At 39.6% G+C, this 27,812-nt stretch overlaps 1 protein-coding gene across 5 annotated transcripts in view; it reads right to left on the bottom strand.

The window, feature by feature from the left end:
- The window catches only part of ntm (neurotrimin), a 424,793-nt gene that overhangs the window by 328,794 nt on the left and 68,187 nt on the right, over nucleotides 1–27,812 (bottom strand). For 4 of the 5 annotated variants that reach the window (XM_044222737.1, XM_044222738.1, XM_044222739.1 and 1 more), the window contains exon 2: nucleotides 4,925–5,068. The exons of the other annotated variant lie outside the window; for it this stretch is intronic. In XM_044222737.1, coding sequence (XP_044078672.1) covers nucleotides 4,925–5,068 — 144 coding nt within the window. The remainder of the gene's footprint in view (nucleotides 1–4,924; nucleotides 5,069–27,812) is intronic. 5 annotated transcript variants of the gene reach the window in all.

The raw sequence follows: 27,812 nt of genomic DNA, 5'->3' as shown, positions 1-27,812 counted from the left end.
AATGGCAATTAATGTGCAGAGCCAAGTCTCCTCTTTTAAACCAAAGATGTTCTGTCTATAAAACTTCGCTAGTAGCAACATTTCACATCAGGACACTTTCGTCCTTTTGCCAGCACAGTTTCATGTAGTGCCAAGATGTATGTCATTGAAGCATCAGTAATGGGACAGCTTTGTATTCCCATCCTAAAACAAGTACTTAGGTGCTGGATGTCCAGTCCTGATTCTACAGATACTATTGGTGTACCTCTCAGTGACCTCATAGTCAGTCAAAATGTTGGGCACAATATGGGCCAAATAAATCGTCTCTGCAACTGAAATGTTACACAAGTGTTCCTTCTGAGTTTCTGTCTAGTGTCAATGTATGTTCCCCTTTGGGCTTTCACACCATCAGGCTTTTGGGGGTTGCTCTGCCACTATGGATATGTCTTAATGTGGTGCTCATAGTATAAGTAGTCTTAAATGAAATTATACAGTATAACCATGTTTCATGTTAGGCATAACATCACCCACATGCCTCTCTAGAGGGTCTGGGCCCCAGATACACACCAGTTGATTATTTAGATAACGAACAGCCTTGCACATGCCTCAGTGGAATGAGGATCTTTGAAGAGGTAACAGAACATGGAGCGAATGGCCAAGCAATACCACTGAGATATTAAACAATGAAATAGGCGAGATAAGGCAAAATTTGGTCCCAAAGAAAAAGTAAGTAAAGTAAAGTTAAAAAATCAAACTATAAAGCACTTATTTAAAGGGGAAAAACACACTCTTGTTCAAACCAGTGCTCTCTGACTGAAGGGCAAAGATCCATTTGGTCATCTGGTAAATGTGTCCAACTAAATAAAACCATCTGTGTTGCATTATACTGATAAACAGGAAACATTGTGAGGGCAACATTTTGTAGAAGAAATGAGTGAAATGTTCCAGGGGGGACATAGCAAGGAGCAAACACCAAATAAACATATACATGCTTATAGTCCAGAATTTGAACAGGAAAGGGGCCGCACAGTATTCGAAGCAGATGCACAATCAGAGATAAAAGCAGATTGACTTGCAAAGTAGATTTCCATTCAGGTTAGTTGAACTGTGAGGCCACGGCCCTGACAGGTACAGTCACTGTTTTTCTGTGAACTGTGAACTCTGTTCTGCATTTCAGTCACAGTACAGAAACGAGGGTGATGTGGTGATGTCAATATGCAAAACCAAGACAGAATGTGCTTGTTGAAATCTTAAGTTTTTTGGGTCATGAATGTTTACTGTAAGTCTAAGAAAACAAAAAGGAAAGAAAACCAGGGACTTCTTCCCCAAATGGTGCCTGACAGTCTTACTGTAGATTACCTGAGGTTGCCTTAAATTACCTCTTACAAACTCAGTATTATGCATTAGAGCTCCCTGGACACACACAAATACACACACACATTCCTTCTCTTCCCCATCTTTCAGTGAAGGCCAGAGCTGCAGGTATATATTGAACACACATTGATAGAATGCACCAGTCACAGTATATGAGCTGTCTGGCAGAAATCACAACACCAACTTACTGTTAGAGGCGGTGAATGGTCTCTGTAATCAGTCCATGTTTGAGGGCCAGGGATGAAAAATAAAGTAATCAAAGCTTATTTCCATTGAAAAATTCAAGCTCTCAGAGTACGAAAGCTGTGTGTTCGAGTGTGTACCCAACTATGAGCCACTGATGGTAGCTATTAAAGGCTCAGTTCATCCAAATTACAAAAAAAATGAATAAATAATCGGTTCAAGTACTGTCCATCCATACATTAAGTTTTGGTCTATTTGTTTTATACTGTATATCCATCTGTTAGATTTCTGCCTCCACTCCAATACACTCAAAGTGACTAAATTCACATCTGTGGTACTCAAATCATTAAAATGATATTTCAAAAAAGTGCCCCTGTTACTCTGAATGAACACACTGAACAACAGTTTTCATAGAAACGATTTCTTGGGTAAAAAGTAGTTCATATGAATACTGTTCACAGTGAGGTCTGTGGATTATCCCGAGTAACTGGGACATTGTTTCGAATTTTTTCACAAAAGAAATTGTATTCACCCCTACAACGTGGGGGCACAAAACTCAGAGACAGATGTCTATAAACCTGGGCATAGAAAACCCAAACCACCTGCATGGACAGCAACTGATCAATGTGCTGTAATTTGTATAAATATTTTTCAACTTCAAAACTTTCCATTACAGTCCATGTTTTGAAGCATAGTTTGCACTGTACTTCTGGCAAAAAAAGGCTTTCTTGTCTCTTGTCCATTTTGAAAATGGGAGAGAAAAATTGATAGAAACATATTTATTTTTATTTATTTTTAAGCACAGGATTGTGGTTCTCCACTGTAGTCATTGTCCTGACACTGAAATTATTGTCCAGTTCTTACAGATTGTATTACTGTACACATAATGTTGCAAAAGTCTCCAATGACAAGACACATCATTTATCCAGGCTTTGTAAAAATAAATCCATATTCCCTACCCCATCACACCCATCTGAATAAGAGAAAATATCTGAAGCACAATGACAGATACAACATTGTACCCGAGAAAAAACAACAAAAACTGCAGCAGAAAATGTGGTTAAAAAAAACTCACCTTTGGCTCAGGAAAGGCACTTATTCATTTACTTTATGAGAACAGAGTAGGGATGTGATGATGGATTGTTCAATCTGTGTAATATACTTTGTTAAAGAAGACTGATGGTATATGCTAGAGAAGGTAAGTGTTTTTCTTTCCCACTTCCCCTACTCCAATAAATGTTGTGAATACCTGGAGGGCTGTTCCTCATAATGACACATTACCCGGGCCAATATTGGCACCACCTGGATGCCATTTCAATTTCTCTGTGTGATCACATGACAAAGTGTTTGGTGGGTAATCATGACTTTCCCATTTTCTCTTTGGTCAAAATGTTTCAAATGTGATCCAAGTGGAGCTACAAAGTTTGCGAGGTGATGGAAGGGTCTAGCTGGGAAAGAGACATACTTATCTTATTTAGCAGTTAAACATCAAGAATTATCTTATTAATTCTGACAGTTAATCATTATTTAAAAGTGAGACCATTAGGATTCACACTTCTACAAGCTGTTTTAGCTTTCTGTCGTCAGATATTGGATATTTATCTTGCTTTTAGAAGACCAGGCTTGGGGGTCTGGACCTCTGCTTAAGTGGAAATGACTGCTGATGTATTTGCTTTATGTGATCTAAGTGAACAAGAGAGGAAAAATGGAAAGGTTGTGAGAGAAAGGATGGGATGGATGACATACAGTCGGGCAGACAAAGTGCCAAGTTTCACTCATGGCACAGCGGAGAAGTTGGAATCCGGCTTAGCTTGCTGAGCCGCCATGACACCCTTTGAACGGTGAGGATGAGTAGTCAGTGAAGAGACAAAGTAGGAGTCTGGTCAAAAATACAGCATCACATTTTAAACTAATGAGTACTGTAAATGTGTTTAAGATGACTAAAATTCCTAAAATTCTTTATATAGGAGGTTTTTTAATATTAACCTAAAGTCTGAAATCATATGCTGTAATACACCAAGAACATGCAAAAAACCCCTCAAACACTAGTGGAGATGCACTTATTAATCATGATTAAGGCTGTGTTGAATTATTTAATGCAGCCTTGCATGCTTTGGTCCAATGTTAACAGATATAAAAGACCACTTCATTCTTGTCAATCTGCAGTGAATTGCAACTATTATTACTGAATGAATGTCATTTTCAAGGACATACTGCAGGCTGGATCAAACCTGCTTGAACATGGTGGGCACATGAAAAGCATGTGGGTGGAGTGTACAGGATTCTTAATTAGGTCCATTGACAGTCTCTTGCAGACTATAAAGAATTGCTTTAATACTTTGTTCCAGACTGTTTTCAGAAAGGATCTGACCAATTTACAAGGTTAGAGGGACATCTGCAAAGTATGTAGAGCAGATCATCTGACGTATCAAAAGGTGGTGTTTAATTCACATGCCTCAATGAAAATGAATGGAGGTGTGCAGCTGTTAGTGGTGAGGAGAGAGTCAGGGTGATGGTGCCTTGACACTGGCAGCACTTTGAAATCAGCTTTTGTTGTACTGTCAATATAGTATCAATGATGCCAAATGAAAACTTTTCATGAAGTAGAAAGCCTTGATTTTGATGTTTTTTCCATTTATCTAGCTTTATCATTTTAAGTAGCTTTTGAAAAATTATATTACTGAAATGAAGATCTGTGTATGTGCCACATTTGGCATTTTGGACACTGCGCTGAGAAAAGCTAAGCAGCTTCTTATCATATAAAGATTTGAGTCCAAAACCTGATGGAGAGCTGGCAATTAAAAAGATATGCACATTTCCTGTTGAATCTCAACTCCTTCCTACTCCGTTCTTTCATCTAGTTTTCTTTTCATCACTAAGTACTGAAGTAGCTAAAGGAGTCTGGTGTTGCAAGTTCATTCCCTTTACTCGTTTTCACTTGTTAAAAAGTTAGTGGCTCATCCTTTCGTTTAACTGTCAAACTTATCCCACTTATACTAACACAAATCCTTGATTGTGCATTGATTTTCTAGTGAAATCTACATCATAGGAAATGAGACTCATTTAATGCATATATCAAATATAGACTGTATTTTATGAGCAGCTTAATGATTAATTTATTTGAAATATTGTTATCATGCTCAGTCATTAGTTTTTGCTCAGTTTTGTTATATTGTGTTTTTAATTACATTTTTCATGTGTATAATTCAATCTTTGTGAGTCAGAATAGAGAAAAAATCAAACTCCTGAGAAATACAGATCGTAAAGGTTTGAGCAGGTCAAATTGGACAACATTCTGAGGCACTTTCATATACATACATTATTGCTTTCTTCTGAACCCACTCAAACTGTGTTTTCTCGTAAGAAGATAATGGGTGTTTTGACACACCTCTTCCTCTGGTGGAGCTGGAATTGGTCTCCATTAGCAGAGTAGCAGAGCCCCTGGGAGAGCTGACAGTTGGGGGTGTTGGGTTGTTTGACAGGGTTATCAGTAGGCGGCCTGCAGCGGTTCCAACACGCTCATCCAGATACACTGGGTTATTAAAAATGAAAAGCAGCAGAGGGAAAGTGTGAGAGAAAAACATTAAAGAAGGTTGAGAAAAAGGCTATGAAATTGAAATAGAAAAAAAAAGTGTCCGGCAGAAATCTGGCAATCTGTTAGTGTGCCAAGGCTTATAGCAAGAATTGAACAAAGGGCTACATATGTATGTGTGTGGGGGAGGACCTACGGTAATGTGCATGAAGAAAAGAGCAATTAAAGCTGAAGTAGGCAATATTTTTTCATTATAATTTCAGATGAAATACCTAATTTTGACCATTGCATGTCATTAACAATATTTAATTGAAGAGTTCCTTTAAAAAAAATGTGTGTTTGTGGGGGCTCGCCCCTTTGTCTTTAGTTTTTTTAGAAACTGTACCCAGTCTGAACCAAACAACCAATCAGGCTTAGCTAGCACGTAACTAGCCAATCACAGCAACTCTGTACAAACAACGGTCATCTGATTTCTATGTGTCTTGGTTCCTCCCTTCCAGAGCCATGTAGAGAGGTTTGTTACATTACAACGATGTATAGCAGGCTACAAAACAAGCCAAAAGAAGGAATACCTTGGAGGAGAAGAGAGAAGAGAGAAAAAGAAAGTGCTATATAAAAACAGAGATCAGACAAGGGTCAACATCGGAGAGGCATTTTCAAGAGGGTGAGAGTGGAAGTGGAATGTTTCTTGCAAGGTAATTAGTGTCTATGGCTAGCCTGCTGTTAGCCTCGCTGATACAGTCTATGCAGTGGTTGCCCTATTGATTCTTGACAACAGTAGCACTACAAGAAGTCATCTGTGCAATGATGATATCTAGCTTAGATGACAAGCGACGTTTAGCTCGTCATCTAATTGTCCAATTGTTCGTTGTCCAATGTAACATTTTTTTCCCCACTGGCCCACTTGACCAGTAGATCAGAGTTTTACTGGCCCCTTGTATGTTTTCACTCGCCCGGCAGCCAAAAAATTAAAGTAACCCTTTTTTTCCCTCATCATTAAATAAATATAGGGGCCCTATATTGCAACACTTACCGTAAAAGGCCATTTCAATCATCCTTACACTAAAAGACATTAGGTACTGTAAATATTTACATTTTAATCCTATCAAAGAGTACAGTACAGTACATTGTAGGGATGCCATTAAAACCCACAGCGCTGGTAAAAGTTGACGTTAGCTAGCGCATAGTGTTGACCTAACATTAGTGTTTTCTTACTGAAAACAAATCTCATAGCGGATTATAAAAGACAGCTGAGCGCCACACAGCAACAATGGCTACAGGGAGAAAGGAGAGTGTATGGTCATGTCAGTATTTTCAGATTTTTATATTAACGTGAGTACCGCAGCTGTTGAGCTGAACACAGCTGGCTACATGGCTAGCTAGTCACAAGTACCTCAGCAAAGTGTCTCGTAGTAGGGTTAACGTTAGACTTCTATATGAGATGACACCCTCAATAACAGTCACGTTTTGGGTCTAAACACTATAATGAGCAGATTTACAGTAGTTCTGAACTTTAATTTACCTTCGATATGACACATTTGTTTAAATGTCCACTCCATTTAAACCCACGGGTATGTATTCGGGTGCATCATTACTCCTCAACGGTTTGAGCTAGAGACATTCAATTCAATTCAATTTTATTTATATAGCGCCAATTCATAACAGAAGTTATCTCACACTCGCACTTTTCCTATAGAGCAGGTCTAGACCGTATTCTTTATAATATTATTTACAGAGACCCAACAAATCCCACCATGAGCAAGCATTTGGCGACAGTGGCAAGGAAAAACTTCCTTTAAGAGGCAGAAACCTTGGACAGAACCAGACTCAATGGTGGGCGGCCATCTGCCGCTGCCATGTTAGGTTTTGAGAGAGAGAGAGAGAGAGAGAGAGAGAGAGGGAGGGGGGAGGCAAAATGCAAATACCACCTAGAATTATTATTATTATTATTATTATTATTATTATTATTATTATTATTATTATTATTATTATTATTATTATTATTTTAAATAATAGAATAGTAATTGTAGTGTTAATATTAATAAATTAATAATATTAGGAATGACAGCTATAGGAAAAAATAATGTCAATATTAGTAACAGAGCCAATAACAACAACTGTAGTAGCAGTTATCGAGCAGAAACACAGGGGTAGCAGGTGGCCCACAACCACAGATCCAGTCTCTGCAGCTCCGGAGGCAGAAATACCTGCTGAAAGCAACAGAAGGAGAGATATGCTTTATTTTCCTGTCAAACTAATGAAACAAAGTGAACAGGAGAGCCCCTGTTTGTGCATGTGAGTAAATTACTTCCGTTAGTAAAACTAACATAAAAAGTTGTAAAAAATGTGGATAATCTCACCCTTTGCCCAGTGCACTGCTCATTCGTTCTGTGTGTATCGTGATCAGTTCTTATCCACCATCTTTGATGATGATTTAAGAGACACATGTCAAAATCGGACACCTTCGTTGGCTACAGAGAATAACGTCAAAGCCAATCGGAATGTCTAATTCTGAGGCTTGGCTGTGTGTTGTTTTGTGTATCGTGATGGGACAGGAGCAAAGTCGAGAGGAAACGTTTGTACAGAAACAAAGAGATACAGACAGATACAAAGATACAAAGACATGGCAAAAATGCAGGAGGTAGGAGTTAGAGCTTATTGTTCAAGGAGATGTTGAGAAAAATAACAACTAAAACAACTAAAAACTCTGCGCCCGAGTCATGCATGAGAGTAATTTCGCCGATGTATAAATCCTTACAAGAGTAATGCTATTGTGAAATGAATACATTGTGATGTATTATGTAGGCTACAGAATAGGTAAATGTGATTTTGGATTACAGATATATTGTTTTTGCGCACTAGGACACCATTTGCGCTGTAAGCTATCCAGACAGACCTACAGTATCTGACCTAACACTGTGTGTGTGTGTTTTTCCTGTAAGCAATACAGATCATTATAGCATGGTAAAGTAAATGTATAGTATGTAAAATAAACAGACTATTACTGTAGAATAGTATAGGATGTAAGTAAATAGTATGTGAAATAAACCAAATATTACTGTAAACTATTTTACAGTATATTGCTAGCCTATATAAATAAACATATTATTAATATTTTAGTCTTTTCAATCCCGTTTTGATGGGGGGAGAAAAGGGGAGGATTAGGCCACTGAGTAAGTGTGTGTGTGTTGGTGAGGAGAAGAGGAAGGCCATCTTCCCCTGAGCAACTACAAATATCCCTCCAGGACCAGGAAGAATACTGGTGCAAGGTATGCCAGATGCCCCTGTGTGTGACTGTGGACAGGAACTGTCATGATGCATATCATATTTAGGGATATGCATTGGCAGGGAAAACAATGACAATTCTTGGCCAAAAACGCCCATGGACACTACCTAAAAATGGGCATAACTCATCAACACAAGAAGCTAGAATCTTCAAACCGCTTCTAGCACAATCCAAACAAATATCTGCAACTTTCTATGTTGAGCTTTTATTTCGTTATTATGGTTTGCAGAACTGTTTTCAATAAAATAAGTAAAAATTCAACTTTTTTTCTTACAGTGAATAGAAGTATTTATTGAGTGCTATATATCATTATCTGACGTTGTGCAGACTCCGGGAATGTTAAAACTTGATAATACTGTATAAAATGCCAACTTCATAAGGCAGAACGCAAAGATATGCAAAAACAGAAAGGTCTTAATGTGGGTCTCAGAGGGTTAAAGAAGAGCTACCGTCTTTTCATAAGCAGACCAGTCCACCACTCTCCCAGATGGACCAGCGGTTATGTCGAACCCTGGCCCACTTCTAAATTCCCTCTGACACGCATCTTAATTATTGAGGGAACTATAACGTTAGGTAACTGGACTCAACCGTCACTAATGCTAATGTGGCTCCTCAGGGATTGTAGCTGTTATTTTTTTGACAATCTAACCGGTGACAACACATTAATTAATTTCAATTCAATTTTATTTATATAGCGCCACTTCATAACAGAAGTTATCTCATTGCACTTTTCCTATAGAGCAGGTCTAGACAATACTCTTTATAATATAATACATTAGTTAAGGTTGTAAAAATTATGGTCGGTAGCTGTTGTTGATTTTGTTTAAATATGTAAAATTGTATTTTATGGGTTATTGTTGTTGACGATTAAGCTAAGATAGCTAATATGTGCTAACGTCAGTGTCCGTTTTTTCCACACTAACTGGCAACTATACTACGTGATACCAACATTGTTATACTATTGGTTCATAAGCCTTGTTAGAAGCAGGAATCAAACGTTGAACATCTCACACAGATATAAACAAAACATTCATTTTGGACCCGTCAAAGTTTTTAAAAGATTCATTCACAATCATAATATTAGCTTTCTAAAAGCTCTGTGGATGTATTTTTTTTAAATATTTATCTACATAAAAATGTTATCAATAAAACCTTTAACATTTAATGTTCAAATTCAACTAGTTTGCATTAGCTAAGCACCTAAATGGAACTTGCTTGTAACTTGCAAACTCACTCATTCACATTTAGCAGGCTTCAGATCCTGAACAATGTGGCACTGTAATGTTATTGTTTGATTGGTTCAACAGCTTTCAACCTGCACCACCTACAGCAAAGCAGTAGCAGCAGTTTAGAACTGCAGATGTAGACCTGTCAATGTCGCCACCTACAGGAAAATAAAGTCATAGCTGTTACACTTACACCATCTGCAGGCAATGTGTGTTAAAGCTGCAATTTATTGTAGGGAATGATGCCCACATGTATGGTAGACTTTTATACAAATTCACATCAAGATATAGCTGTTGGGAGCACTGGACTCCACAAATGAATTTGTTCATTTGTGTGACCTAAACTGAACTTTTATTATGAAACCTGAGCCACTGAACTCAGTCTTGCACAAACCTACACATATTCACACCTATGAATGAACTCCACCCACTGACCCAGCTTTCAGCTATCATTGGTCAGTGTGACGTAACATTGCAAAAATCGAGCACATCCTGTCGTAAAATGATGCAGAAAAACTAGTCCATGCATTTTTTACTTCTAGGCTGGATTATTGGAATTCCTTATTATCAGGCTGCCCAAATAAGTCTGAATTTAAAATCCTTCACCTCGCTTATAAAGCTACTGCTAGTGCAGTTGTTATTGGTTTTGTTACTATTATTTTCATTATTATTCCTATGACTATCATTCCTATTATTATTACTTTATTAATATTAACACTACCATTACATTATTACTATTTTAAATTTCTTGGTGGAATTTGCATTGTGCTCCCCCCTCCCTTCTCTCTCTCTCTCTCTCTCTCTCTCTCTCTCTCTCTCTGTCTCTCTCTCAAAAAAAACCTAACATGGCAGCGGTGGATAGCCGCCCACCATTGAGTCTGGTTCTGTCCAAGGTTTCTGCCTGTTAAAAGGAAGTTTTTCCTTGCCACTGGCAAATGCTTGCTCATGGTGGGATTTGTTGGGTCTCTGTAAAAAATATTATAAAGAGTACGGTCTAGACCTGCTCTATAGGAAAAGTGCAATGAGATAACTTCTGGTATGAATTGGCGCTATATAAATAAAATTGAATTGAAAATAAATACATTGAATTTAATTTATTCTTGTAATGTCATTTCACAGTTTCTGAACTAGTTCCCACTCAGTGAATTTCAGATTCAACTTGCAACTTTCCTAACTTGGCACCGGTATCTCACACACACACTTTCTCAAATACTGTATAGCTAAACATGCACATGTGGTGCCATCTTGGACTGCTGCTTTCTCAAGACAGTGTACATCAGTCACTTTCATTTTTGGCAGCTCTTGCAAGCACCGAGTGTAAAAAAGAGCAATAGCAACCTAGCGCTAGCTGAACTGTGAAAATCAGGCTAACATTGGTGCTACACTGAGTGACTACCTAACGTTGCTAACAGTTATTGAAGAAACTTAGTTGATTATCAAAATGATTTTAAAAAATCCCACTATATACAAAAACAAATGGTAAAGTAACTAATTTAAGAATGAAAAAGCACTGTAAGGTGATCACTAAGGTTAGAGGCGAGGGTAACGTTACTGTAGAGTTGACAGGAAGTAAACAGACGTGCAGTTCATAAAACAGATATACAGTACATGACACTATATTGTGCAAGTGGAGAATAATGGATTTACTAAGTGTGAAGAGGAGGCATCTTTAGAATAGGGAACCTGTGTGGGTTAATAAATGTCAAACTACTAGTGAATTAGTTATGAGCAAGACCTCACTTTAGAATGGGGAACATATTCTGAGTTAGAAAGACTTCATTTAGAGTTATTTGGACTCTATTAACACTTGTAGTTTTGTGTTTCACTACATAAGAACAGACCATATTTATTAAGTGTTATTAAGGGAGAATGACTATTCTTGTGGTACTATCACCTTATAAGGCCCATACTGATCAAAGCATATTAAGATCGTAATTCGCAAAACTTTGTTACTTACAATAAGCAGTAATTAGGAAGTTATTGAGGGAAAACTCTTAGTTAATGGCCCAGTAGTTGTAGAATATGGGTCATGGAGAATAAGGCATTAAAAAGTGCTTTATAATGACTAATAAAGTGCCAATATGCGCATGCGCCAGCCTGCTTGCTGCCTGTTGCCATAGCTCTGTCTCGTCGTTAACTTTTAGCTTTCCTTTTTATTCCAAACTTGAGTAACTTGTGTGTAAGTATAATTTAAACTAACTAACTTTTTCGCCGTGGAACTTCTTCTCCTGCTACTCGGTCAGGGCACCGCTGCAGATCAGCTGTTTGGCCGCATTGTTTACAGCAGGGAACAGCTGATCGTGCTGAAGCTGAGCAGCATGGCGCTCAGGACAACCGATGTCCCCACTGAGATCTGGAGGAGGACACACCAAGGATGCAGAAGTGGAACAAAGCGGCGAGGGAAGAGAGAGAGGTGCAGACAAAAGAGACTTAAGAACAAGAGATTTAAGCCGTGTCTGCCTTCTCTCGCCATGGGCAACGTGAGATTGCTGGTGAATAAAATGGACGAGCTAACGGTGTTAGCGCGGAGTCAGATGGAGTTCCATGAGTGTAGTTTGATGTGCTTCTCAGAGACATGGCTAAACCAGGATATCCCGGATCATAACATTTCAATCGACGGCTTTCAGACCTGCTGTATGCTAACGTTAAGGACGCGTACAGCTCCCCCCCCCCCGGGTAGGTCAGACCACAACCTGGTTCACCCCAAACCCTGTTATGTGCCTCTGGTTAAGAGGCAGCCTGCGACCACAAGGGCAGTGAGGAGATGGTCAGAGGAGGCCTATGAGACAATTCAGGAATAGGAGGGCCTTTATTGATGGTAATAGGGAGGAGGTGAGGGCAATCCAGGCCGACTTGAAGGTGAAGATCAGGGAGGCCAAGGAGAAGTAGAGGAGGAAGCTGGAGCGGAAACTCCAGCAGAACAACATGAGAGAGGTCTGGAGCGGCATGAAGAGCATCACTGGCTTCAGACCGACTGGCAGCAGAGGAGTTGAAGGCAGCTTGGACAGAGCCAACGATCTTAATCTGTTCTTTAACAGATTTGACACACCGGCTCCTGCTCATCCTCCCTCTAACTCAGCTGCTGTCGGCCCTCAGACTCCTCTGTGTCCACTACTCCCCCCTCCCCCATCTTCCTGGGAGAGTCCTACTCCCCCCTCAACTGGCTATCAGGCTAACGGCCCTCTTCATACTACTAATGACCCCCTCCCCGACTGTAACCTCTGCTGTGTACCTGACTACTGACCAGGTGAGAGGACAGCTGATGAAACTCCACTCAAAGAAGGCTGCAGGCCCCGATGGAGTTAGCCCCAGGGTGCTAAAAGCCTGTGCCCCCCAGCTATGTGGAGTCCTTCAACATGTCTTCAACCTGAGCCTGAGTCTTCAAAGGGTCCCTGTTCTGTGGAAGATGTCTTGACTCGTTCCTGTGCCGAAGACGCTGCGTCCCAGTGGCTCCAAGGACTACAGACCGGTGGCACTGATTTCCCACATAATGAAGACCATGGAGAGACTGGTGCTGGAACAGCTGCGGCCCATGGTCAGCCCCCTCCTAGACCCCCTTCAGTTCGCCTACCAGCCTCGGCTGGGAGTTGAGGATGCCATCATCTTGCTGCTGAACCGCATCCACACCCACCTGGACAAGCTGGCAAGCATGGTGAGGATCATGTTTTTTGACTTCTCCAGTGCTTTCAACACCATCCGGCCAGCCCTGCTGGGTGAGAAGCTGGCAGCGATGCAGGTGGATGCCCCCCTCGTGTCCTGGATCATGGACTACCTGACTGGAAGACCACAGCATGTGCGCCTGCAGCACTGTGTGTCGGACAGCATGGTCAGCAACACTGGGGCCCCTCAGGGGACTGTCCTCTCTCCCTTCCTCTTCACCATCTACACCGGACACGGACTTCAGCTACCACACAGAGACCTGCCACCTTCAGAAGTTTTCTGATGACTCTACAGTGGTGGGATGTATCAGCGGTGGTGATGGGTCTGAGTACAGGGCTGTGGTGGGGAACTTTGTCTCATGGTGTCAGCAGAACCATCTGCAGCTCAAAGTCTAAGAAGCTGGTTGTGGATCTACGAAGGGCCAAGGCACCAGTGACCCTGGTTTCCATCCAGGGGGTCAGTGTGGACATAGTAGAGGATTACAAGTACCTGGGAGTACTCTTGGACAATAAACTGGACTGGGCTAAGAACACTCAAGCTCTGTACAAGAAGGGCCAGAGCCGCCTCTATTTTCTGAGGAGGCAGAGGTCCTTCAACATCTGCCGGACAATGCTGAAGATGTTTTATGAGTCTGTGGTGGCCAGTGCTATCCTGTATGCTGTTGCATGCTGGGGCAGCAGGCTGAGGGTAGCGGACGCTAACAGACTCAACAAACTGACTGGACTCTCTGGCGGTGGTGTCAGAGAGGAGGATGCTGGCCAAACTACATGCCATCTTGGACAGTGTCTCCCACCCACTCCATGACATGCTGGTCAAGCAAAGGAGTACCCCCAAAAAGTACCACAGAGCGCCACAGGAAGTCATCCCTGCCTGTAGCCATCAAACTCTTTAATTCCTCCCTTTAAGGTTAGTCTGTATGACCCTAAGTCATTAAACTGGACATTGTTTATTACATCTCTGCAATACTTTACATAATTGTGCAATATTCTGTGTAATACTCTGCAATATTTTAGTTTAAAATTCCCTATTTATTGATATTACTCATACCTTTATTACTGCTGTGCAATGTCCTCCGTCTCATTATAACCTTAATAAGCTACACTTAACTTGACAGTTCATGCAATATTACCTTATACTGTATTATTATTATCATCAACCGGTAAACCCACTTGGTACTTCAAACTTATTTTATTTTATTCTTATACCCACTTGGTACTTAATTTATTTTCTGACCTGTATTATAGTGTATTATATTTTTTGCTAGTACTTCTATTCCTGTGTGCACTGACGTAAAGGCGAGCTGCTGTAACAAAAGGGTTTCCCCTCGGGGATCAATAAAGTATTTCTGATTCTGATTCTGATAATATGCATGCTAATAAGCAACTAGATAATGGTGAATATGTGTACCTTACTATAAAGTGTTATTGTTCAAATGTATTCTATATACACTCCATGACGTGCTGGTCAAACAAAGGAGTACCTTCAGCGGAAGACTCATCCCCCCAACAAGCACCACAGGGCGCCACAGGAAGTCATTCCTGCCTGTGGCCATCAAACTCTTTAACTCCTCCCTCTAAGTGTCAGTCTATATGACCCTAAGTCATTATACTGGACATTGATCATTAACATCACTGCAATACTTGACATAATTGTGCAATATTCGGTGTTATTACTGCTGTGCAATATACTCTTTTCAGTTTAAAATTCCCTATTTATTGATATTTATTCATACCTCTATTATTGCTGTGAAATATCCTCCGTCTCATTATCCTGTGTGCATTGACGTAAAGGCGAGCTGCTGTAACAAAGAGTTTCCCCTCGGGGATCAATAAAGTATTTCTGATTCTGATATTCTACCAGAGTGAAGTGTGCTCTCCCTGTGATCTTGTTTAGCATACCTGCATGTATATGCATGTCATTAGATAACAGACTACCTGCAGCCCTGAGGTGATGCGAAAGCACTGTCCCCTGCCTTGTTCACTCATCTCTCGTCCCATTCAGCCCTCCACCTTAGTTTTATATTCTGTGGGCAACACACTGGGAAATACAGACAGCACAAAGGTGTCTGTGCGATCAGCGCTGACGTCTGTTTGAGGATCAAACCTTGAGATTATATCCCCGGAGGACAAAAGAGTGAAGGGGAAAAGAAGGGAGGGCATATTAACAGCAAGAACTTTCTGTCTGTCCTGGCTTTGGATTATTTTTTTAAGACATTGAAACTTGGATAAACTTTTATCAGCGAATAAAGGTACACTAAAGCAGAGTATACGTGTGTGTTATTTTATTTGTGTGTTCAGGAGCGATGTGCTGAGACCTAGATCTATGTAATTATTGTCATTGTTATTTTCTGCCTACCCGCTCTGTGCAAGGTAATTTTTCATCTTTCAGATAGTGATTATGATGCAATCAATCTTGACAGTGACAGGCAGGGTACACCTTTGCAGAAAACACTGTGGCAGTACCCCCCACACAGGCACAGGCACACACACACACACTCACACAGCTGTCAGTTCATATTCAGCTATGTGACACTTAAGCCTATCCTGTTCATGACACAGCATTGATTGATAGGTAGCCTCCTGGCCTTCTGTTTGTTTTGCTGTTGTGTCTGTGTCGCTCGGCAGATTCTCATCTTCCTGTTACTGCTATCTCTAGCTCCCCTTGCTCTCTCATTTGTGTGATGCTAGCTTTGGCATGGGAGAAAAGCCTCTGACGGCACGGTGCTAACCGATGCCAGGCTAATCGCCAGACACGCTGCCAGGCCTCACAACTTATCATCCCTGCTCTACTCCTCAACACTTGAACTGCAGCTGACTGATCTGCTAGCTGACTGCAGCCAAAATGTGTATCTGTGTGCGTGGTACATCAGCTATTTGACACTTCAATCATGATAAAAAAAAACAGAATTACGATAGAATTAAAAAGCAAACTGTGGCTGGGTCAAGGTACTGTACATTGACTAAACCCCATTTATTGTCTTTAGTGAAAAAGGGAGTGTTGGTAATGCTATGTTTTCTGAGTGTCCCACAATGTCCTGCTCTGATTCATGATCCTCTCATTGTGCTTAGGGAAACGTGTAAACATTTCTATTTCTGAGATTATGTTTGTCCCAGTATTTGGGGTACACCAGACCACAGAACAATACAAATTAAAGCTATTGTTTAAATTTGTGATCTTCAGTGTCCACAGATTAATTCATTCATTTCGGTGATTGTTAACTGAACTTTTGTTTTGTCCCACAATCCTGAGAGCCATTGAACGCAATAGTATGACCTGTGACCCGGATCAGAATCAGAAATCAGAATCAGAAATACTTCATTGATCCCAGAGGGGAAACTCTTTTGTTACAGCAGCTCGCCTTTACATCAGTGCACACAGGGATAGAAGTACTAGCAAAAAATATAATACACTATAGTACAGGTCAGAAAATAAATTAAGTACCAAGTGGGTATAAGTATAAAATAAAATAAGTATGAAGTACAAAGTGGGTTTACCGGTTGATGATAATAATACGGTATAAGGTAATAGTGCGTGAACTGTCAAGTTAATGTCACCAGGTCAGCAGCAGACACCCAACAGAACTCTTCCCTCCTGGCTTCGTCTCCAGCAGGCAGCAGATGGTTGTCTGCTAACACCGCCGTGTAATCTGCTCGGAGCAGAAACACACAGCAGAACCAAAGTCTTTGATCTTACTGCAGCGACACAAGAGCCTGCTAGATCTCTGCAACAAAGTTTAGCGCCAACGGCTGCCACACACAAAGCCTGCCAGCTAACTTCACATGCTAACAGGACAACCACAGGCAGCATGACCAGCTTCCTCCAATCTCTACAAGTGGACACTGCACAGCAACAGACGCGTCCACAGTGGAACCACAATTCTTCCCAGCTTGGCTCGTCTACAACAGACTGACTGCCAGCTAACAGCAGCACCATAGCCACCTCTCTTTCCCTCCCACGGACGGGTAACGTAACAACTGGCCATAGCACAGAGTAACAGTGTATATAGCTAAGCAAAGGACTGTTTAACTTTTGTACATGCGATGTTACTGATGTCTTTCTTTCTTGGTGTGATCTTCTCCATGGTTAACGTGAGATTATTATTGTAACCATAGTTCTCAGCAACCACTAAGTTGATGTTGTGCACACACACACACACCCTTTGTTCTGTAGTTTTGTGTATTTAGAGTTAGTCTTCACATTGTGTGTTTTTGCTTTATCTTTTAAATAAATGTTTGTGTATGATTATGCTGGTTTCTTTAATGGTGCACATTTAATGGTGAGTGATTTAGGGGCTGACCGAAATGTGTCCGTAGCACAGACTATCAAAGGTTGTCAAGTACCGGAGGTGATCATCAAATTTTCTTTTCGTCTTGTTTACATATTCTTTGATCAGATATTTCTCCATCTAAGTCATAATTTTGCCAAATTTATAATATTTTATTTTGGCAAAGTTCTTGCATTTGTCAGGACAACTTCTTGGAGACAAGAACTGGAAACAAGAAAAAAAATTTACAAAGCAAAGCAAAGGTTTTCCTTTGTATTCCTTTTTTGAGTGAACAAAAGAAATGGTTTGAAAAAAAGGTTTATATTTCTCAAACTAAGGTATAAATATATAAATATAAATATATATTTTTTACTATCAGTACCAAAATTCGGGTATCATATTGAAACATCATAGAAAAATTTAAATAGATACCCAGCCCGAGTCTTTGAATGCGAAGAGGTGACTGTACGTTGGCATACCCAGACTTACTAACACATTTTATTACTAACATATACATGTATAAGAGGAAAGGCAACATTGCTTTAGAATTATAATTCAGGTTATTGCCCTCCTATTTAAAGCTGCTGCAGTAATGTAATAGTAACAGTATAAAACAAACTGTACCATATCCACCATATCAGAGGGGAATGAATGACTGGCTGATATTTGATTTTAATATTGGGGCCATACACAATCAATACCATATCAAACTAAACTTACTGACTACTGCTAGAGTGCAGTAATTACATCAAGAGGGTTTCAAACAACATGATGGCTCCTCACCACTGGGCTGAAAACATCAAGCATACTCTCAAAGAGCCTAATTTACAATCATAGTGCGGATTCTCTCACCAGCAGTGTATTGTGAAAACGTAGCAATCTCCCTCGATCTCCGTCCAGTATGAAAAAGCAAAGGCAAAGGGTTCTTCAGCCTATTGATGTACAACTTGAATTCCAATGTCCAAAATCGAATGCCCCTTGAGGGACAGGGATGGAGCTGAGGCATTTATGAACAACTACATCTGTTTTCAGTGAACCACCTGTAAAGGACAACTAAGCAAGACAGACACAGATCAGCTCATAAAACTAACTGGCTTAATTGCAGCTAATGCACAGTCTTTCATACAACAAGGTCAATTTACAAAAGGTATTTTCAAAAGCCTTATCCAGCTTAACATAATACCAGTATTTTACATGTAAGACATACTGTGTGTTTCCCTCTCATTTACAGTATTCTTTACAGTCTAGCTGAAGACATCAGTAATAATTGTCATCCTTTCAGAAGAAGCCATTTTCCACAATTAATTCTTGTTGAAAAGGAAAAGCACTTTTCACAGTTGAAAATTTGTGGATAACAGAACACAGATCACAGCAAACATGAAGCCTTACAGTATGGGATTCTCAAAGTTTTATTGTAATTTCATTAAGCTCAAATTGGTGTTCACAAATCAGCCAAAAAAATGTCCAAAATCTGACATCAATCGCCACCACTGTGGGTTTCAGAATTCTGTTTGGTGTGGAAATTCTCAGTGCAAATTTATTGAACACTTGTGACATTAAATTATTTCTCAAAAATACTAACATAATCCTTCTTCTGTGAGCTTGGAGAGTGTAGCCAAGACTAACATTAGGGCTACATTATGACACCAATCCTTAAGAGGTTTAAATTAGTCCATAATGTAATGGTTATGGAACAGTTGGAGTGATACATGATGATTCAGCTATTGGTATCATGGATTGCGCTGCTGAAGCTGTGCACATATTTCCCCAAAAAACCATGTACTGTGTAACATCTTAGGTGTGAGTGCCTACCAGGAAGGTTCATAATGAAAGATTTACAGCCTAGGGTCCATCAAATAGTGGCTTTGCTGTCCATCTCACTGGCTGCTTGTTGTCATGACTGCATGCTACAAATCCATGACTTTTTGTGGCAGGACGAAAGGAAGCATGGCTTAGTTTTCCTGCTTTGTACTGTTAGATATTGAACCAATGGCAGTCTATAAATCCAAAGTGGCCAGGGCATCCTTGTGGCTCAACCACTTCAAGCAAATTACTGTGTACACTCCACTGCATGGCTTCTAATTCCACCCATAGATGTGTTTTTCTGTATCTCATAATTGCAGCGAGTAGTGTCACAAAACCACATAAAAAGGATTGTCAGCCCATTAAGAAATACTGGACATGCCCACTGTGTCCCATGCAAAAATGACTCTAGAAAAGAGTCTGGAATTGTTAAATGTAGACACTAGCCTGAGTCTTTTTGTTTCTCTCTGCTTTTATTAGTAAGTAGTTATTTATAAGTAGCATGCTGGTTCACTAACCTCAGCCAAGTGTTTTGTCTGATCCCTGGTGTGTAGGAGCTGAAGTTCATGATACAAAGCTAAGCTTGAAGTTAGGTATCAACATACTTTATTTGCTTTCAAATATGACTCAAATATGTTCTTCATCATGTTTTGAAAAGAAATGTTTGAAGTGTGACAGAGTTAATTTCAAGCAGAATAGATTGATCTTTTCAAAAATGTATTTAAAGTAATTTCTGACAGTTTGTAAATGAGCAATAGTTCATACAAATTAACTAAACCACTTTATTTGGCGATCAAACTGAAAGTGAGCTCACCTCAAATGTCACTAATGGAAAATTACTAAAATTTAAATATTTCTAATGTCTTCATTACATATCTTTGATCAATTCTACAGGGCATTTTAAGGACACCATGTACAAAGCTGCCTTCCAATCACTGTTGTAAGAAATGTAGTGTTTCATCTTACCATGGAACATTATAATTTATACTATATGTTCTGCTCAAACAAGGCACCCACAGCTTAATATTTCAACAGTTAATGTAAGTTTTAGAATCAAGAGGGGTAGTGAAAGATTTTAAGTAATTCAGCCTCTTCACCTCATCATATAATTATTTTACATGACAACAGTACTGGTGGGAGACATTTGTGCATCTTCTCTTAAGTGAAATATCTGGTACAGCTCCTCTCCTCCTCCTTTTGCTTCCTAAGGTTTAAAAGACGTCTTAGGATATTTTTACAGTAATAATCCCATTAGAATGAGGTGAGCGCTTAATTACTGCATATTTTTAGAGGCGTCCTGGGATATCCCACTGCGGTGGCAGGGCTATTTGAGACAGTGCAATACTGTTGCTGATAACTCTGCTGAAACACTGCTCAGTCTTTAATCTCCTCATTAAGCATAAAACTAACTACTTTCACTCCATCCAGTGAGTTTGAATTTAAACGTAGATACAGGTTGGGATATTAAACACAGACGCAGGTTCTGGTTTGAAATGATTAATAACAGTTGGAACTCTGCTACACTGATGAGATTTAGTTCTTACTTTGGATCATTTTTGACAAATCATAGCTTTGAAACATTTAAGGTGAGTTTCACTGTCTTTCTAGTCAAGGCTTGGTTCTTGATTCTTTTCTCTGGTTGACATCAGGGAGGGTGTAAGGGGGAGGGGGAAGAAAGAACAGAACAAACCAGCTCACGAGGGTTGCATTTAGTTGTAAAGCATTCAGCAGACAAACATACTGATGGCTTGAATCATGATTAAGCTCACTCATCACTAAATACGGCTGTAAGCACTGAGTCAGAAAATAATATTCTGCCGCCGGATGCGGGTCGGGGGTGGTGGGGGCAGGGGGTGGGGTTACTGAGGGGGTTTTGAGCTATAGGTCAATTAGGTATGCTAAATAGTCTGGGCATCAGTTCTCGCTGCTGCTGATCTGTATTCTGCACCTGACTCTGCCGCTGATCTCAAAGTCTCCCTGCATTCTCTGCTCTAAGGATAGCATGGAGTGAGTGGGGGAGGTAGGGAGGTGAAAAGGAGGAGAGTGTTCTTTTATCCTCTGTGGCTTAATGGGGGAAAAGAGACAATATTCCCCTCCCATGTTAGCTCTTCTCAATGAAGCGCACATTAAGTCTGTGTTGGAGGTGCACAGGAAATAAATGGCTGGCAGTTGGAATGGGATGGAGAAAGGTCAACAAAGTGTCACACAGTCAATGTATCAGGCAAAGCTACTTGTTCAGTCCCACATTGCAACAATCGCTGAATTTATACAGACACAGAAGGAATGTGACTATAAACATTGGGCATGATTTCTGCTGAGACACTTTGATAGGGCACCGTCTTCCATAGCAGAGGAAACAATGTTGACAAGAGCCTGTAAATGCTTTTCCTGTTCCAGACAAAATAAACGCAAATGTAGGATACCCTTAGCAAACAGTAAATAGCCTCTCACATTACAACAACCAGAGAAACAATTCAAATTTGTATGTATGATCTGCAATCATATATCAAAATCAGTGCCTTTCATTTATTTCCCCAGACCATGGTAACTGGATGAGGTAAAATTAGCTATTACCTTGTTTTCCATATTCTATTTTTTCGAAAACCAGTGGTGCAATATGCTGGTTTGGGGACTCGTCTTCAATTTGGAGCAATTTAGCCAAGTGATGGGTGTAATTTGTTTCCCCCGTCAAGTTGCCATTTGCATTTAAATTCATCATTACCAGCCATGTTTTGCAGAGATTTCCCCAGATCGTAGGTGTCAGGACACTCCAGTGACTTGATGCAAACGCCATTATGAGTGCTGCAGAACAATTCTCATTCTTTTGCCAAAGAACACGGGGTCCATTTTTGCCAGTGAATTCCCCGCAAAGGTAGGAGACATTAGTGTAAAATGACTGTCTAAAGAGGCAGACCTGCAACATGTCCTGAATCACCTGGCAGTGTTGGGTTTCCACCGCATGGGATCTGACATTCCCCCTTTTGTGAGAATTGATTAATAAGTATGCGACTTGTGAAACAAGCGTAATTCTGCAACCACGCGGCTTGGTGAATCACCAAGAGACGAGAGGTTCCCTGTGAAGAACAGAGCCACACCTTACATTTTAACACCTTACTTGTATGGGAAGGCAATTCTCCCATACAATAAGTGTGGCATTACGTTTGAATAACGTAAGCACAGAAATGAGAGATTAAATCATTTGCACATGATTGTGAATTCAGGATTTCATATGTGAGGGAACTGGTGTGGCTTTTATTCTTATAGAGAACATTAAAATATTGCGCACACATCACATGTATTATTGTAAGAGGTTGTTGTGAGCAAGTAATGTGTAAATATATATTTACATACAAATATACTAACATATTGTGCATATATGTGTGAAAGAAATAAGACATTAGAGAATAATAATTCTCTTATACAGACCTTGAGTTGGACTACTACACTGTGTTACATTAATGTTCGTCTTGGATTTTGCAAACGTGCATGTTGGTCCCATAACCCTTGGGTAGATGGATCGAAACATCCTCTGTAATGCTTCTCCAGCTTCCTCATGTGGTCATTAAAATTTCATGTAATGCTGCTTAATTTTTCTTTAAAATGCATTTTAACAGTTTCACTTTTTCTTTCGAACTGCTTTGTATTTCCTTATTATTTACCCAAGAGTCTAATTGTGTGGGCCGTTACTACAGGGAACAGCAGCCTCTATGCTGCAAAGACACTCCCACAAACACTAACTTTTAAAAAGCACAGAGAGGTTCTCAGGCAGAATACGCTTCACCTGAACAAACCCTGGATAAGGAAATGCAGCTGGCTTATGGAAAAACACAGTATTTCACATTCTGTAAGCCAGCTGCTGCCTAAATCCAGCCACTCATTTAATGCTCATAATGTCAGCTCAGCCATATGCATTTATCTCCATTATGAGTTTGGAAAGATTTTAATCAATGCCACTGCACAAATCTGTGAGAGGGGAGAAAAACAAGCCTGCAGTTGAGAATGTGGTCCATCACTAGAACTCCTGGCAGTTTACAAGAGAGTAGAGATTAGAGTTTTATATTATTTCTATGGGAGTCGTTGGCACACTTTGCCACAGGTGAGTCCAACCTGAACACAGTTTTTCTGTTGTGTTTTCCTTGATATTACTTTTTACTGCAAAAGCACTGAGCCTGTGCATAGATTGTAATGGCTTTCAAAAGGTTTAGTGTAGAGCTAATTCACATAGATCTAAATCATTGTTCATTTAAGAAACTCCTCAAGCATATATTTTGCATTTGTAAAGACATGCATTGTTCTTGTTTTGGTACTGAAGTAGTTTTTCTGGCTTCAAACTTGGTTGCTCTCATCCCCCATTAGACTTGGACTAAACTCCAGATCGATTGAATGTCCTGGACTGCACAAAAGTGGTCTTAACACCCAACCAAAACTTTGATGGATTGTCAGCACAAATCCTGTGCACAATGTGTGACTTTATGTAAGGTAGATCTTCTAAATGGGTGTTTATCCAAAGGGAAGCTGACACCATACTGTGCAGAAAATCATTTCCACAAACTTAAAAGAGAAAGTAAAAACAATGTGAGAAAAATTAAAAACACTGACTGATCGACAGTCACCTAATCTAAGTGGCTGTAGTAATTATGACTGGAGCAGTATAAAGAGTGTGGAGGTGGTTGGGTCAAACAAACAGGACTTTTCACCCAGGAGACCAGGATTTGTGTCCCATGTGAAACCAAAAGTCAGTGTCGACGTATTTAAAAGAGCTGTAAGCAACATTCACTGCCACTAAATGTCTCACTAGAGCACCAGCATCTCAGACCAAAACAAATGGACGCGACGGCCCACCAGACTCCATTGAGAAAAAAAGTAATTTAACCTCACAGATCATCATCACAGATCATAAAACACACTTCAAATCTCACCAAAACCGTCTTGGTTTGTCTTTCCACTGTTCTAACAATCACCAACTGTAGTTTGGTCAAAATAACAGCTGTTATATCGCTCTTGCTCGCCACTAAACTCCACTGATAAAAACCTTTACCTCACTGATCATCTTAAAACACACTTGGACACTCAAATTGGACAGAACCAAAATAAAACTCACCAAAACCATCTTTGTTAGTCTTTCCACTGTTCTAACAATCACCAACTCTGGTTTGGTCAAAATAAATCCTTAATCCACCATCTTAGATGAGAACAAGCCGTTATAACACTCTCCTCAAAGCCAACAGTCTTACAGGGAGGGACTCACATGCACTAACATGCACACGCTGCCGGACCGGCAGAAGCTTGGATCACAACACACATGGAGGGAGTGTGACATCATTCTCTGCTCAGGATGCCATTACTCCACTATACCTTTACATAGCAAATAGTTGTTTGCTGCTATTTTAATTTTAAAATCTCATATACAGAACCTGTCAAGTTTTAAGTTACGTTACGTATGTGACTTACATACTTGTTTTAACCCACACCAGGATCTTTTCTTAAACCTAGTAGTTTTGTTGCCTAAACCTAACCAAACTGCAACCGTTTCACAACGTGATGTCACTGTGTTTGACGTCACATGACTTACTTTACATACCAGAGGTCCTGTATGCCTGTCGCTGGTACTCTCCACCAGTCATTTTGGGGAACGGTCATATATGTCGTTTTGGGAGTCACTGGCAATCAGTCAAGTCAATTAGGTATGAGAACGTGTTGATAATACTAAATTCAAACATAAATAATGAAAATCACTGAGCGATGTGATGGAATATGTTTTATTTTAATTGACACTACTTTTTAAAGGAGTTTATTGCTTATTATTGCTTGTTTATCTGGATCACCAGCAGACTTTTAGTCCCTAGCATAAGTCAAGCACCAAAAACGCTGGCTCCTACATTTCCCATAATGCAACTAGACAACAACCACATTATACGCTACAGATAATCACTGTTTACTTCTACTATGTTCATAATATAATTAGGCCAAGTGTCAAAATCCATTAAGACAAAGATGAAACAGAACAATTAACTAATAAAACAGTCGTCAAGAATATTGCCACTGGGGGCACCAAAGTTGCGATTTTTAAAATGTACACATAGCTTTAAGTAAGTCTAGTAGTTCATGAAAAAAATGGAAAAATGTTAAAAAAACCCCAAAGCAAATCATTTAAAGCTTCTTTATACAGAGATATTCTGATAACTAACCAAGAAACAGAAGCAAAACAACAACTTCCTTGGCAGAGGTAATAAAAGACCTGTTGCAGCCTTTATTGTTGTGTTGAATTGTCACTTCCACATCCCACAGAGTGGGCAGCACACATTATTTTCACATTCTAAATCTGCAATACAATAGCAGTGAATCCATGATAATTAAATTCATGTGGACTGTTTTTTAGACAAATTATACTCTACACACATCGTGAAATCAAACATCGTAATTGGACGATGGTATTCAATTCAATTAAATTTTATTTATATAGCGCCAAATTATAACAGAAGTTATTTCACTGCACTTTTCCTATAGAGCAGGTCTAGACCGTACTCTTTATAATATTAAAAGTAGCCACTAAAGATCTTGTCTTAATCAGATATGTGTGCTTAAAAATATATTTCCATATAAAAACTCAAAAAAACTTTGAAAATAAAATCAGGATGTGAATGTGAATAGGAGTAGGGCTGAATATTCAATTCAATATTAATTTTCACGTTTTGAGGTCACCATGAGCATAATTGCTTTTCCCAGGTTTCTGGGACTTCTATTTGTATAACTGTGTTCAATTTGAGAAAACAGATTTTTTTTATTGGCAGCAATTTTTAGAAGGCTCAAGAGTGTGAATCCTGCAACCATTTATGCACTAGAAAGTCTGAATTAAAAATGTAAAAGTATTAAAATTAAGTAAGTTTGTTGGAGTGGTTTGAAGCATCTTCCATCTTAAAATCCCATAAGTCTTCCATCTGGGGAAGTAATTAAATGGAACAACTAGTCCATTCATTTGAGTTTAGATTTCACAATAACAGAGGCTTGAATGGATTATGGACTGATAGTGGTGAATAAATGGTAACATGTCTTTGATCTATTGGCAATAAAATATGAATAGATGTCATAGTAGGATACTGTCAAATGTGCTACATAACACAAAGTCAATTAAGACCAGCAAAAATGGGATCCATTATTTCAGAGGAAAACTGTGCTTTCACAATCTCACTGACTCTTATATCCTCTGTTAGCATCATACTGATGTATGGCCCACTTGGGCAATGACATTTAATCCTTCTACCATATTGCCACTAGTATTAAGGACAGCAGCACACATCACATAATAATTATGGGGTTTTGGCATTTCTTTATTTTATAGTACCACATTGACTGATTCAATAACCACCCCTCAGTGTGAAGGGAAATGTCTTTGGGATTATTCAATTGTCATTTGTGAACTTAGTCTACACTCAAACAGACATCTGAATGAGACAATTACGACTTGATCTGTAATGTCATCAATTAAGAGCCTGGAGTTGACTCATTGATAATGAAAGATTATGAAGACTGAGAAATTGTTTATTTGAGATTTTACATCTAAATGAGCTCTAATTTCATAGAACGGATTATTTCGGAACCAGAAATTATGTAAAGCAAAATCTACCTTGATACCATCAAAAAGGACATGTTTGTTTTCTGTTTCCTTTATTCTCCTAAACCAGAGATTTTCAAAGTGGGAGGCGGGCCTCCCCAGGGGGGCTCCAAACAGTTTCAGGGGAGGCTCAGGGGGTGAAAAAATATTACATTAGTTATTACATTAGTTATCAAAAGGAGCTCACATATAATAGCCTAAATGTGTGTGATTTGGTTAAAGAGATAGTTCAGAGATATAGTTTTGAGGAATCTTGCTGTTTTTCCCACTGTCCCAGAGTAAATTTAGCAAATGATCAGCAATCTGATTTATAGTCATGATTCAACCAAAGCTTCAGATATGATCATCTCAGTTCATTGAGGTCAGATAATCACCGATAAAGCGCTGTTCAGCTCTCCAATTCACCAGCAGAGACTGGACTGCATAATGTAACAGTATATATATATATAAATATGAATGCATAAAGATAAGACACTGCAGTATGACATATGGAAATAAGGCTTTAATGACCATATGAGCTGTCTATGAGCACACAAAGTTTCTGACGTTTCTTCCTCCATTTACTTTGTTTGTACTTCTCTCAGACTCATTTTTCATTCTTCTTCTCGCATTTTTTTTCCCAACCCTCCCTTGACAAGTTGCTGGAAACTCATCAAAACTCCTGACTCCTGTCGAGCCACATCCATCACGGATCCCCGTTGGTCTGGCTTAGTGCCTCTGCAAAGCTGCTAGGTAAGAGTGCTGTATGTGGAGGCAGCGAGGTGGGTCAAAGGGTCACGAGATTTAACAAGAGGTATCTGAGAGCTGAGAGGTAGGGAAGGCAGAAGAAAAGGGGAAAAAAGGGCAAAGAAAGACCACTAGTGATTTTTTATATTTGTGTCTGTGTGTGGTCA

This window comes from Siniperca chuatsi, linkage group LG14 (assembly GCF_020085105.1).
Source record: "Siniperca chuatsi isolate FFG_IHB_CAS linkage group LG14, ASM2008510v1, whole genome shotgun sequence".
Taxonomy (NCBI): Eukaryota; Metazoa; Chordata; class Actinopteri; order Centrarchiformes; family Sinipercidae; genus Siniperca; species Siniperca chuatsi.
The sequence above is the reverse complement of the archived record's forward strand: the minus strand, read 5'-3'. Positions and strand labels throughout refer to the sequence as shown.